Source organism: Trachymyrmex septentrionalis, unplaced genomic scaffold (assembly GCF_001594115.1).
Source record: "Trachymyrmex septentrionalis isolate Tsep2-gDNA-1 unplaced genomic scaffold, Tsep1.0 scaffold56, whole genome shotgun sequence".
Taxonomy (NCBI): domain Eukaryota; kingdom Metazoa; phylum Arthropoda; class Insecta; order Hymenoptera; family Formicidae; genus Trachymyrmex; species Trachymyrmex septentrionalis.
The window spans coordinates 941570-957594 of NW_017305735.1; the positions used below are offsets into that span (position 1 = coordinate 941570).

Sequence of the window (16025 nt, forward strand, 5' to 3'; positions counted from 1 at the left end):
TTATAAATCGAAAAAAAAAAAAGGAGAAAATTTTGCGTAAAACTGAAATGATAACGAACAATCGGCGAGACTTGAGAGTCAATACGACACATGCTCTTAATACTGCTGCTCTCTCTGTATAAACTTAAAAAGAGAATCACTCTCGGTGTGATTGCACTGACTGCCAGTTCTTCCACAACGAAATACATTTGATATCTTATTTATCGACTACCGGTTATATCTTAGCTCTGTCTGAACAAAGAAAGTAATCAATAAATATAATTATTATAAAAAAGCAATAATTTGAATAATTTGAGCAAAAAAATTATTAGGTTTTCCAAATAATATTTAAAATAATTTTTGAGTTTGAGACACAAAAAGAATATTGAATTCTATATTTACATTTGTGAAAAATTAGATATAAAATTAGATAATTAAATATAGAATAATAATTTAAAAAATAGGGAAAACGTACATATACTTGATATTTTTTCTTTGAAATATCCTTCAAAAATGTTACACTTTTATTTTTGCCGATGATTCTTCAGTTACATACGAGACGAGACATATCTATATATGCAGAACGAGAGCGAAGGAACGGAAATCAAGGACAAATATATAGTCAAGCTCCATTATGAGGTGTAGGCATGTCAAAATTATCATACATATTGGCTGACTAGATGCCGACAGGAAGATACGCTGTCCGGTCCCAAAAGGTTCGATTATTTAAACAAACCTGATCGAGTGATACGATCGCGGTCACACCCACTACTTTAACGCACCTTCGTATAAGGATAACAAGAAATTCTCGCTCAGGTGAGAGATTCTGTGCGCCAGGACGAGCCCTCGTGCTCAGTATCGAAAATATCCTTTAGCTCTTGAATTATTCCAAAAATTAACAAAGTTTCTTTTTTTTACGTTAATTACGTATATTTGTTATCTTCTGTTAATTAAAATTTAACTTTTGACTTTTTTATATTACTGGATATGAATTTCAAAATTGTTAACGTACATGATTATATGTAAAAGCAAGTATTGAAGAAGGTATACTTTATTAATTTATCTGTATATTAAAAAAGGTGAGGAAGAAAGAAAGAAAATTAAGAAAAGCGAAATTAGAAAATCTTTATCAGATTTATAGTTGTACTTGAAAAGAAAAATTAATATTGTTAGACTACATTAATTTAATAATAACCTCAACCAATTTCCAGATTTTTATTTTATCTATTACTTTTACAAATAAACATTTTCAAAGTACGGAATTGTATAACACAAAACTAAATTAGTTATTTTTTATAAAAGAATTTATAATATAATGAAAAAATTACATTTTAATATTTTTAATTTTTTTTTTCTGAAATACCGACATAATTTAAAGCAGTGTTTAATAAATATTGAACATAATGTAATATACATTATTATGCTTTTAAAAAAATTATCAAATTTGAAATTTTACCTATTGTTTAAGAAGAATATATTAGGTTAAGTAAAAAGTCATCGCGTTTTTTTAAAAGATATCTATCAGTAAAAATCGTAGTTACTTTCTTACCAACAATATAAATATATCTTAATAGAGTAAAGTTTCAGCTTTAAAAATCTCTTTTTTAAATTATACGATACGACAATTTTTAATGGAGTTATGAGCAATTAAAGTCAAAATAATTCTTTTATTTAATCCGCGATAACTCAGTAATCAAAAGTCGTAGGAATATTTAAAAAAAACGATTTTGTAGGGAAAGTATCAAGCTTTCACGATAGGTAATCGAAAATTTTCTCAAATTCGTTTTGGACACGTTACAAATCCACAAAGTGAGAAGAAAATTTTTCGTCTTTTTCAGCTCGTAGTTTTTGGTATGTAAAAATTATCAAACTCATATAAACTTAAAAAATGTGATAAGCTTTTAAAAGTAGAGATTTCAAGCTTTAAAACCCTTTTTTTAAATTTGAATTTCATTCATTATTGACGAAGATATTGTATATACAACAACTTTGAGCTAAAAAATACGCGATGACTTTTTACTACACCTAATATTTCTCATGTTCTCATCTCTCTCTCTCTCTCTCTCTCTCTCTAATTTGCACATAAATTTTCTCTCTTAATATAAATTATAGTTTCACTTACATTGAACTACAATTTCCCGTCAGGCTTTCAACAATTCTCATTTAGCGAATATTACCGAGAGCTGCCTACTGGGTGGGCGGGGTGTGCAACCTTACCGCAGGGTGCACAAATGAAACGATTCGGGGGGTGAAACACGTACGTGAGCAACAATTTCCCTGCGTGCACGCGTCGAAACGAAATTCATGTTGTATGCGCATGGAAATTACGAGTAGCACACGCGTGTGCTTAACTCTCACACATGAATAATAAACGAGGTACTAATGCGCGCCCCTTCGACACCCCTGCTTCACTTCGTCTTAACTGAGCCGGCGTGTCCGAAAGCGCACGGTAATCAGACATCCGTGGTTACATCACTAATTCATTCACTCATTTTCCATCGCCTGTATCGATTGCCGAGTGTCATTCTGCAGTTTTCTTCTATAAGTATATATATATATATATATTGTAAGTTTTTTTTAAAAAAATATACTTTTATTTTTATAAATAAAAATTTTTGCTCCTAATTTTCCATGCACTAGTTGCAATATTTAAATACTTCGGAACATTCAGATGTTTAAATAGCATTTAAAAATATCTATTGTCATATATCTTTGTTAATTATATATTTTACATTTATTTCTATTTTTATTCCATTTTATTTTTATTACATTTTCATTATACGTCTTTAAAATTTAATTTTTATAAAATTTATATCTTGCTCCCAATGTTGTACTAATTGTAACAATTAAATATACATTAGAACATTTAAATGTTCAAAGGGCATTTAAAAATATCTATAGTCACATTTATTGTCATATCTATTATAGTCTCTATTGAATTTATACGTCTCATACCTATTTCCATTTTTGTTCACATTGTCATTCACACGTTTGCCATACGATAAAAGTTGTTAAGAATAAGACTCAAACAAATTATTCAATTTGACAGCAGACTTACTACTTTAAGAGATGAGCGATTATATTACCGGCACCTATTTATCTAATATTGAGTATCTGGATATAATATTAAGGTAGCTATGTGCTAAAACTGTGAAGTTCGATTCGATTTAAATGGCAAATGGAGAAGCTAAATGGCAAACGAGAGGATATTTGTCCGTGGATCAAAGTACGGTATTGAGTAGGCGTATCGCCAGAGGGGTGGGTGAGAGGGGATGGGGGTCAGACAGTCGATCTCTCAGTTTAGCCGCTTAACGAGGATCGCCTTCTCTTTAAATGAGACTCGATGACCGAGCGAAAATCCAAAGCGCATCGCGATGACACCGTAAGAAAATTACGAATCCGAACGCTCGCCTGCCGTTCGCATTTAATCCGCTAATAAATTGTGACCGCTAATAGATTGTGGCACGTGTCAGAGGTGTGTCTCATCGTAAAAGTGTAACTGATACATGATTCACAACAACACACAGTGAACGGGCAAGTCATTAATAATTTTTTTGTTTTTCTTATATAATAATAAAAATTACAATATAATATCAGTTACTGTTACATATTAATGTATGTATATGCAATTGAGTAGAAGTTTAGGTTTTTCTTCATACATCTCACAAGATAGATTCCTTTTGATTATATACATTTTACATACGTTCATTGTGACTGATTTTGTTATGAATTCCTGTTGATGTTATATATTGATGAATGGTTATTACAAGCAGTAATCCATCGTTAAATTTTATGACATTTCTGTCGTATTTTGCCGCCAAAAGTAACAGTCTTTTGTGAGAGAATGGAAATAATTACTTACAATTAGTTACTTGGTTGTAATAATGATTTGATAATGACGTTGCGAATTCTTTTTAATGATAATGTAACATCAGAGTCGAAACAGTCAATAGTACCTATAATGGAAGTGGGAAAAGTTATTCATTACTAAAAAACAAATAACTCGCAATTTGTAACTTGTTACTTTTTAATGTTACTGACCCTAACAACAAACCTCCAGGAGATGTCCTTAAGATATTTAGAGGACATCCGTATGTCCTTTGAGCATCTTAAGAATATCTCCAGGAAGTATCTCGAATAAAGTATGCTTTATTAGGGGAGTAATTTTAAACTCGATCTACATAACACGCAAAACGCGGTTGTAGGTCGCAAATTTGTTGCAAGAGTTAGAAGTATTAACAGAATTCAATTTTTAATTAGTAAATATTTAATGTATTTTGCAAATGTGCGTATTTCAAATGTAGAAATCTTTGCCTCAAAGTTGGCATTGACATCAGAGCTGTGCAACGCCAGTTCAGGGAGATGTCATCACCGGTAGAGGCCAGCAATGTGCAAAAAGTCGACAGGGTGGCTTTTCCAACCATCTCGCCCCCGCGTTCTCGAACTTACAGTCGCTGATCGAACGGATGGACCGGACGTGGGACTCCCGTCTTTCAGCGGACGTCCCCGTCTCTCGAGATACTCTCTTTCGTGTCTTTCTCTCCACCGAACGACGAAAGAGGAAACCTTCCTGCAACTCCGGGTCGATCTTTCGGGTGCGGCGATGCAATAAAAAACAGTCCAGTCAGCGGGGCGTGGATATCGCCGATGGCACGGACGGCCACGTCGCGTTCGAGTCGACGATCGCCTCTCTCGGCTCTATTGCACTACGCCGCGCCCGTTTCTTTATTTATTCCTTCGCCGTTTGCGTTTTCGGTTTATTGTCACGACCCATCCGAATGGCATTTGTATCAGCAAGTTTGTCAATTGTCGAGCTTTTTTGCAAACTACGCCGTTTTTAACGTAATACGGTTTTTTTTATTTAATAAAAAGAATATTTTATATAAGAAAGAAACCGGTGTGCGTGTGTTTGTTTGACGATTTATTTATTTCATACATAGTTTCAATTAATCAATTTATGTTTGTAATTGATTCAAATTTATGCAGATTGATTTGTATGACGCAGAAATAAATGGAGTAATGTACATGTACTAAAAAGCCACCTGTTATATTATTGACGTCTGTCCTATTCCTTCCGCTACTCTTTGTTTATTATTTTTATCTATATTGCATCAAAAAATTTGGAAAATTGTACACTTTAATAACTAATCAAATCAAATTAATTTACTTCATTGTTAACTTTTTTATTTATTCATAATTGATATATAAATACGCTATAATTAAATTAACAATATTATTTAAATTTTTTTTCGTTTAGATGTAATAAATAATTCACTAATTAATCTATATTTATCTTTTTGTCTATTATCTAGCTTCTCAGTATTCTTTATTATTTAAAAAAAAAAACACACAATTATTTTCTGAAATTAAAATCACATTTATATATTGTTTTAAAAACAAGATACTTTAATTTCTAATAACTACAGCATAGTCATTACAAAATGAGCATTATCAACAGAAGCCATTCAGCATCGTTAATAAGAAAAGAGAAGGCAGAGAAGAGAAAGCCACCTAAGCCGTGTCGACGAGATTCCGCAGGAGCTGTCATCACGTCTTCGTCATCATCGTCACCGTCGTCGTTCGCACTAGAACGATCCGGCGCAAGATGTGTGGGGGAGACGGTGCCTGAACAGGCTGGATAGAGGAAGTTGGTTAGCCGCTGGTAGCCAGGATATCAGTATCAACGCGGTGTAATCAGCGAACCACGCCCATTGGCGCTATGCTCGCTCCGTTCCGCCCACTACGGCAATTACACCCTCGAGTCACCCACTGGAGGGGAACATTAAACTCTCCCCCATGCCCCCTTGCCAGAATGCTCTACTCGTCCCACCTCTGCATCACCCCTCGACCTCCTTTCTTACCTTCGTTCTCCTTTTGCAGCCAGTTGTTTCTTCCAAAGTTTCTTTTCTCTTCCTATGAATCTTCTCTTTGTTGTCTCTCTTTCGATTTATATTTTTAATTGCTGCTCGCCGAAGTGTAAACAAAGTAGAATAAAATAATTACCGCGTTATCTCATTTTTTCAATCCTCTTTCAACTATTGAACGTGTATTGTTTGGCCTGCATTGTTGTGAAATATTGTAGTAGAATGAATTATATTTTTAGAAATCAAATAATTGGTTTATCTACTTAATATAAAATGTATAATTACATAATAATTATACATTTTATATTAAGTAGATAAACCAATTTATACGTGCGAGTATAGTTATGCATTAAAGTGGCTCCAGACATGGTTAATGCATTCCATATTAGCAAATATTACACACCTACACACGCCATGTATAATTATCCATACAAATATAGACCAATATTTAACAAATGTGTACAAAGTTGGCGTACATTAGCCGTGTCATCTAAAATCATCTTTAATTTCCGATGTTTCTTGTTTATCTGATTGATTTAGAACGTCGATAAAACAAATTTTTAAACTTCGATAATTTTACAATATAATTATGTTTTACTCATTCAATTACTTGAAATTAATTTCCACGATGAGTTTCTGCGATTTGTGTCGTATTCTTGGACAATTCACGTATTCCATAATGCAGCAGTCATTCAATATACGTTATGATACAGTAAAACGAGCTAACTGCATGCTCACGATTTTAGTATACTATGGATGCGCTCCGTTATGCGCTTACAGGGCTTGTAAGCATCATATGTCATTGTTTAATATATTTGATAGACAACAAAGATGAACTGATGTTTATAGCGTGTAAGCGTGCATGAAAACGGAACGTACCTTCGCTAAATGCAACAGCGTGTAAAATAGTCATGGAAATAATGGTAATAAAATTATTCAGCAAGAAATAGGCGAGAAATGTTTATTTTATCTCAGCACGTTTGCAGAAAATATTTATCAAACTTTTCTTTGAAGAAATATCGAGCTTCTATGACTATCAAAAATTACTCTAATTGTTTGACATTTAATTAAAATCTTTCCGTAATCTTTTTACAAATATTATAAGTTTTCTGTTAGGTTAATTTTTAAGCATGCATTTTTTTTATATTTGCAAATTTAGCTTAGTGCTACTTTTGCATTAAATGCGGAAATGATTGATTAAGGTCAAGTAGAAAAAACAAATGATAAAAATAAGAAATGGGAAATATAAATTAATCGAATTTTAAAGAACAAGGATCGTATAATTTATATAGGCAAATTTAGATTGGTTTTATTTAATATTGACAGTAAAGTTTGATATTAATAGCTCCAACAATTATTGAACGCTTAAATATATACCGGAAAAAGACTAATGAAGAGTGAGCAAAAATAAAAGGTAAAAAGTAGATCATAGGTAACAAAAAATAAAAAATATGATAATGCTTTATATTTAAAATTATTCTACATAAATCATGTTTAGTTTTTTGTTTAATTTAATTTTTATAAAAACTTGAATATAATATCGTTGCGTATACCATCATTAAGTATTACACAATCATATACATATACATAGTTGGAAAATTTATATTGAACATATTTTACGTGTCCCGAACAGTCCATGTAAACATTTATGTTAATTTAACGCAAGGTAAATATATTAGAAAATAATACAAACATTATATAATTGACAGAAAAATGTAATATTTTGACACAATTTGTTTCCAAATTTTGTCAAAATATTACATTTTATATATTAAATTAAGTCTTACATTTATTTTGTATTCATTTATCTTAGAATTTAGGTTTATAATTATATTATTTTTATGTTATTTGTTTACTTACTTATAAATTATGTTATTTTAACATTAATTAAGAAACATTAAATATCAATATTCAAATAAAGTATTATAATATTTTTTTATATTAACGCTCAGGTCTATGTTTAAATATTTTAACAAGGACTGATTTTATCACAAAATGTTTTTTACGTACAGTATCAAATACGTACAGTATTCAATCGCAAATTGAAAATGAAATTTATACTGTTCACATGTTAGAATTTAGCGATTTCAATGCCCGATGAAGGCTTCTATTCGATGTCTTTTATGATAAAAAAAAACAGATGTAACTTAAAATTCATTTTTTACTAAGAAAGATTAATTTAAATTTAAATAAATTAAATTATATTGCATAAACCTTTTTAGCTTTTTAGTTAATATAATACAAATAAATAATAAATTACTTGACTTATAAGTCGTATTAACCGATATTGGTGAGAGATCGAAAATTAATTAATTTATCAAATTCAGCTTAATATTACTAAATTTATTGTAATTGCGTGTTTAAAGAATATGAAGAAAATTGTATGAAGCACAGAACGACATTCGACAGACGTCCGAAACAGCATGAGAGGGCATTTGCTACGCTCTCTCGTGCCGCGATTTGTCCGCTCAATTTCACGGTTCTTTCGGGAAAAATGGGAAAATCTCTCCTCTTGGCCATAGCAACGAGTGTGGGAAATAGACCGCGTTATTCTCCCGCGGTTGACTCTGCGACACGCCCATGGCGAACGCGCGGATTAAAACGTTCCTTTCAGTCTTATGCTCGCCGCGCTGGTAACGAACGGTTTAATGCTAGCGAATAATCATAGGGGACTGTAGTTTAATTCAATTACATTATATTTGAGTTGATGGGAAAAACACAAACAAAATACGTGTGCACGCGTGCTACACGTAATATAAAATTAGATTAATAACAAAAATAATAATTTTAAATCTTTCAATGTGTGTGTTTGTAGAATTATAATATTAAAATGACAACATATAGCTCGATTTATATTAGATATTTTTACAATATTTTGCTTAAATGATATTTTAATAATATTATTTTTAAATGAAGAAATATATTACATTTATGCGATTTATTTAAGTAAATAATACATTCCTATTTTGAAAATAACTTTTCAAAATAAATTTTAATTTTTTTTAGATAATTTTATTTTACATTTATTTAGGTCTATCTGTATTTGTGCATATCATGCATAAATTAAGTATAGCTGAATTTCCAAATATATTTATATAGTAATTACTTATTTTTTATCTGTTTTTATACCCTGTTTTGCAAAAAGGTGATACAGATTCCCTTTTTTAATAAATAAAGACAAAAATATATATTTAAAAAAGACCAAAAAATTGATAAAAAATTGATTACAGACATTATCATGATGCGTTATGATTTCAAATAGTAAAATATATAATTATTTTTTCACTGAATGGGTTAGGTGAATTTCCTCGATATCCCATGATTTATTAGAGTTCTAATGCTTTAGATATTAAAAGAATTTAAATATTTTAACTTTAAATATTAAAAATGCTACATTATAAAAAGATCGAGTCTTAAAAATACATTTATTTCCTTTATCTTTGATAGACCTGCAGAGTGTCCTCGATCTGTCCTTTGCGACGGTAATCGAAGCCACTGTCACCACCGCAATTTCGGATAGCCTTCCGGAGTGCGTCCGCGGCATGATTATTAGTTTTCCGCTTCGTCCGGAAGCCGTCGGCTCGTTCTCATCGACCGCAAAGAACGTGGTAACGTCGCCGTCCACAGCTCATCGTACGTTACCACGCTGTATAGGGGAGAGTCGCTCTTTCCGTGTCCTCCGGGTAGGCGTGGCGGCGTCGGGAGAGATGATTTATCCCTCGCGCGAGGCGCAGTAACTGCCGAGATCGCTGGCTAAACGACCGCGCCGGTCCTTTTCGTGTATTAACCGTAATGCACTCTGCCTTGCTATTGTGTACACTGTATACGATCCCGATCCCTCCCTCCTTCCCCTTTTGCTCCTATGAGATCCCTTCAACCCGCTTTTCAACCACTACTGACGATCTTTCGTGTTTTTCCACCTCTCATCATCTTCTTCTATATCATTTTAATATTCTTGTAAAATTTTTTCGTTATTTGCAAAAAATTTCTGATTGTCGTAAAAAATAGAACAGAAATGTTACTTTATTAAGATTATCTCTTCTGTAGCTTGTTATTGTTGCTCTTTGCTTTTAAGACTAAATTGATAGCTAGATACTGTTACTTTATATTGTCGTTTCATTGTCAGAAGTAACTTTTTATTTTTGGACAATATGTCACATTGATCCAGAAATGGCAAAATAATATAATTTTGATGAATAGTGTATATTTATACCGTAGTGTGGCGTTTCTATTCAACTATATATCTATTTTTTAAGGATTTTAATAATCATAATATTATTGTAAGAAAAATCATAGTTAAAAAAACAAAACTTTATGATAACACTAATTTACAAAGTTTTATATAAAAATAGAAGACCGTTTTTAGAATGTTTGAAATATAAAAGACATTTTCAGATTTGTGAAATATAAAAAAATATATCTTTTTCCAATATATACAATATAAATATATACAATACAAACAAATTTTATTAAAATTGGAAAACAAACAGAAGAACGTTTAATTTTTGTTTTTATATGACTTTGGATTAAGTTCACTTATTAGAGTTCAAAAGCATTCCCCTCAATATCTCTGATAATTTTTTAATTATCTCAAGTCTTAATAGAAACATTCGTCTTAATCATATTTGACAGATTTAATATTTGGCAAGAAATGCTATATCTTAAAAATTGAAATTAAAAGGCTATATCTTAAAAATTGAAATTAAAAGGCTATATCTTAAAAATTCAACCTAATAAAATTTTTTGCGACGGCTGTTTCGAACTCAGCATTCCAAAATACGAAAAAAATGATTTCCCTTTCTTGCACTAAAAATTATTTAAATTTTGTATAAACTAGTGTAATTATTACGGTGTCTCAAAAATAATATTATGTATTTTAAAAAGTATATAATTATTAAATTAGATAACTCTTGTTAATGTATGCTCTTATAACTTACCTAAATAGAAGAGATCACCTGTCATCAATTATCGCGTCGGGAAAAAAACTCGGTGCTCGCGTATTTCCATCGTGCTTCCGCTTCAAAAGTCACGGCTGTTCCGAGTCAAAGGAGGCTAAATCGAATTAGCCGGCTGACACATTGACGTGTTTTGCATCGTGTATCGTCCTACAGTTGCAGCGGCCTGGCCGAATCCGGCATATGGGGTCACGCCTACGAGGTGAACGAAGGGGGGCCCGGATTTCGGCCGTCGATCCCTTTTAGAGGCTCGGGGCCCGCACGCGCCGTAGCCTGCGAAAATGCGCAATCCGTCGATTTGGGACGACGAGGTGATCCCGTGGGAGCACCCGATGACGATGAGTCGACCCGGGACGGCCCCCTCGAGGACCGCGACAAAATTGTCAAAACAAGGCAAACGCTAGGGGCTTTCGATTAGCGATTCTTTGTCGACCGAATCGGCAGAGTCGAAAGTCGGCAAACTAACTTGGAATATGTAATCTATTATTTAAAGCCCGTTACGTCGATAATGCTGCACTTTAGATACAAGACTCTGGGAGAATCCAATATCCTGATTTAAGATTTGTTACGTCATAATTTACTTGATTTCTAAAGATTTCTTATACTTTAGAATATGCATCAAATCAATTACACTAATTATAGCCTAGCTACCCGACTTTTAAAGCTCATACTTTTCCAATTTTATTGCAACAATACAATTTATATAAATTTTCCTTAATATGTAAACATTTTTGGTTGCCAAGGGATTATGTAAGTGTTTCGTTTCTTTAACGAGTCGTCCTCCTTGATCAGAGTCACAGTTGTGCCGGGGGTGGGTATAAGAGGCAAACGATATATATTTCGGATTATAGTCGCACGTTTTATTGCCGACACGATATTACAACGTATGCAAGTCTATAGCCCAACGTTTTGTGCGCTTCCGCTTTATTGTAATGTTTCGCCGGTGTAATGCAGCTGCAATGATCGCACGGCTGATCGATACGCGATATCGCTGCCACGTAATAGTTGCCGGCCGAACTGAAACCCACTGCTTTAAAGTAAACTATCTACAGCAAGTACAAGTTACGGTGTTTATGCCAAGTTATCTACGTGTACGTGTATATTTACAAACTTCCAGGACTTGCTATTTACTATTTACAATGCGCGCTATATAAAGTCGGAACTCTCATTTTCAAAGAGGATAAAATGCTTAATCCGAAATCATCTTAATCACCTTATCTTTTTTACGTAAACGATCATTTAAGGTGTTTTTGTACCTTAATTAACAATCACTGTTATTAATAATATATTGTATTAATTATTTTCCGATTTGTTAATATTTGAGAACATTATGGATATGGCTTCACTCACAATTCTCTCAAAAAAGTAAAAGTTATTAAAAAAGAAAATATCATAAATGATGATTTTATAACAATTCACATTTTTTAAATTAAGATATAAAAATACTCCAGATATTTAGTCTTATTGGGTCAAGAGTTCATTAAAGTGATTTTCGTGTATTTTAGAAAATTGTAGAAAATTGGATGTAATAGAAAGCGAATTGAATAGGGAGAAAGCTAATATATTGACATAATCAAGAAAATTAAGTTTTCAAAGTCAGAAGAGAAACTACTTTTTTTTACCTCTCTCTCTCTCTCTAGTAGAAAATAATTGACTAACTAAGTAATATCAGCAAAAAAGATTTTTAACATGATTAAATTATTTTTGTCATTTTCATTATACAACCTTTAAAAAGATACTCTTCTTAAGTTAACGATTTTGACAATTTTTAAAGAGATATTAGATTACTTTTGCTAATTGATAGAATAATGTTTGTATATTTATAACTCATATAGTAATAATTCGAAAATCACAGTTTGAGTTGTATCACTTTCAAAATGAGGAAGCAATTTTATAATCATCATTAAAAATATAAAGGAATTACTTAAAACCAGGAATACCAGAATAACTTCATGCTATTGTTGTTTATGCACAGTAGTTTGACTTAAAAGAAAAATTATTCATTTCAGTGTGCTCTTGTCTGATCGAGCAGCATACAATGCAATAGATAATAGTTATATGTATAAGACAAAGAAAGAATTCGTGTTTATCTTCATATAATGTTTCACATTTGTCACATAGCTGTTTTTAATTTTTTGATTGATATTATTATATATTCAATTTTAATGAGAACTCGACTTCATCTTATCACGCGTGCGTTTTACACCAGTGATCGATCTACCTCTATTTATTTCTTTTATATTCTTCTGTCAAATATCCAAGTTTATCCGTTCGCGACGTTCACTACCTTCCGGAGGATCCGAGACCGGCTCGATGCGCTGGTACCGCAAAGGCCCTTAGACCACCCCCGACTCCGATTTCCATCCCCATGCCGGCGCCCAGAGGTGGCTGTACCTGACCGCTCAAATTCACTGATGTATTCACTAGTCCCAAGGCATCGCTCAACACTGACGACGACGCTCCCGAGGACCCACCCTCGCCCGAAGGCGTCGGTCTCGCACGCGGTGCTCTCGCGCACTTCTCCAGATGATGGTGATGCGATCTGACCGCTAAACGGCTCACGTGCACTGGTATCGGTACCACAATTCTTGTACCGGAAGTGTGTTGTCCCGTGGCACCATTGTGGCGTCCAGAAGCACTGGAGGCCGTCATGGCTGCCGCCGCCGAACCGACGCCGACGCCTCCGCCGCTCAGTCCGGCCTTCACCCGTTTCCATTTGGCACGTCGATTTTGGAACCAGATTTTCACCTGCGCCGAAGTTATACATCATCGATTTTAAAGTTATGTAGTTCTCTTAATAGAAAGAAAGAAGTTGTAAGAAGCTTGTATGATAATGCAATTTGGTATAAATAAAGGAAAAAGCTAAAATGTATGTAAAGACATTGGAGTCTGTAACTAGACTTGGTGGAATAAAAGTTTAGGACACTCGCAAGATATCCGGATTCGATCTCCGGCCAAGATAATATTTTTTGCAATACAATTATTTACAAATTGTAATATGTAATTCAGCGTTATGAATTTAACAATGTAATACACATTAGTGCATCCAATTAAATTCACTTGGTTTGTAATTTTGTTTAAATTATTTGAATTCATGATGTGCATTTTCTAAGATTTTTCGTAATTTTTCTTTTTTTTAAATTTTTATTGCTTTGGTAGTTTTAGTATTAATTAATATTATTGTGAATTATTAATTATTAATATCGTAAATTTTAATATTTCTGTAAGACTTTTACGTAAATAAAAATTAATTGATCAATTTAATCATTTATATATTGTAACAAAAATTACAAAAATTCTGAAAAAAATGCGTATTATGAATTTCAATAATTTAAACAAAATTGCAAACTTATTTTGATTGCGCCAATAATTTTAATATTATTATTATTGTAAATAATTAATTATTAACATAATATAGTAGAGAGCGCCTAAGGATTGATCAAAGTTGGAAGTTTCGAATAATATAATATTCTTGGTTCATGTATTTAATTAATATCAAATGTGACTGTGCGTCGAAATGTTCGGACATTAAAACACAATCAACCTGAGATGCTAATAATCGCGAGCCGAAACGCTCGGACAATCGGATTAATTATACATTATTAACATAATTGAATATTTCTATATAAATCTCCTCTACTTTAAGGAAAATTCAATTTTATTTTACTGAATCCTAATTTATTTTAAGATCTTATTTTATAACTTCTAATTTAGCTCTTGATATTAAGCTCTAGCTGTATGTACAGCTCATCGATTATCACTTTAGTTTGGCACTGACCTGCACCTCCGACAGTTTCAATGCGTGCGCTATGTGCGAGCGTTCTGTTAGACTCAGGTACTTCTTGGCGTGGAATTCGCGCTCCAGCTCGAGCAGCTGTTCCGAAGTGAACGCGGTACGTCGCCGACGAGCTTTGTTGCCACCGGCACCTGATGATGATGAATTCTGTCCATTCTCTAAAGGTCTGCTAGGACTTGGGGCGGCATTGCCGGCACCGCTGACGACGCCGTCGGAAATGTCATGACTCTCGCCGGAACCCGCAGCTCCGCCACCCTCTTCGTCGCTTTCGGCTGATGCACGACCGTTCTCAGATCCTGGAACATATAAATAATTATATAAATGATGATTATACATTAAATGATTATGAGACATCTGTCAAATATAATCTTTCATTTTCAATCTTTCATACGTATATATAATACCAGCTTGTAACATAATAATTAATAAAATAAAACAAAGAGCATACTTTCGACAATAAAATAATGTATTGCAAAAATAATTTACATTACGTTTAGTAATGTGTATTTTGTTAGCAACACTCATCGAATCGCTAATTACAAGGATAGGTAATAAAGAATGTAAAAAATTCGCTTCTCAATTACTTCCATGATTAATCTATAACTGAAGTTTGTATAAGAGCAAATATAATTATATTCGGCATTTGAAATGAATATAGTCGTCAAATAAAACTGCACAATTCCAAGGATTGAAATCTACGACTAACTTTCACGACATTAAGTCATCAACAGAGTTTATCGCTATCGAGAGAACATCGCCGCGGTATGTATAGCCTGGCGGCTATTTAATATGCGGAGCAGATTGGTCGTTCCTTCATAAAAGTTGCGTTCTTCGATCGTCGACAACGTTTTCCCGTTCGTAATTTCCCGTACAACGTTTTTTTTTTCCCCCTTCATCCGCGAGACAGTTGAGCACGGCATGCAATATGCACTGAGATACGAAACAAAGTTACCACGGAGTTTGATGACTCCGTCGGTTCATTATTTATTGAAAATTATTCCTACAGAGCACGGTTATAAGTTCCACTCGAATAGCTTGTGTTCGGCTGATTCGACGATCGGCTGGATGGGAACGGAAATTTGCGTCAACAAATGTCTACGACAGAAGCATTTATCAAAGATTACTTTTGGCATCAAAGAAGACTTTTATATAAAGAAAACTAATCGACAATTTAAACATTTCGAGTTGAAAATATCTCGGTTTTCGAAATAATTTTAAATAAGAAGACTATAATTTGTTCTCTGTAACAATTTTGAAAGTGATTAATACATTGAGAAAAATAGTCTGGTTGGATTAAATAATAAATCTGGTAGAAAATGGAAAGACGAATCAGAATTTTCTAGTTAAATCTACTAGTAGAAATAGCTAGAATTCTGAGTGATGAAATCATTCTGGTAAAAATGAGAATTCTGATAAGATTAGAAGAATAGA

At 32.8% G+C, this 16025-nt stretch overlaps 1 protein-coding gene across 1 annotated transcript in view; it reads right to left on the minus strand.

Annotated features, from left to right (window-relative positions):
- Positions 1-12961: 12961 nt before the first annotated feature.
- Positions 12962-16025, minus strand: part of LOC108752135 (homeobox protein GBX-2) — a 19140-nt gene continuing 16076 nt past the window's right edge. The window contains exons 3-4 of the mRNA XM_018492779.1: positions 14577-14890; positions 12962-13546 (exon numbers count right to left, since the gene is read on the minus strand). Of these exons, the coding sequence (XP_018348281.1) occupies positions 13082-13546; positions 14577-14890 (779 nt within the window). The 3' untranslated portion in view covers positions 12962-13081. The remainder of the gene's footprint in view (positions 13547-14576; positions 14891-16025) is intronic.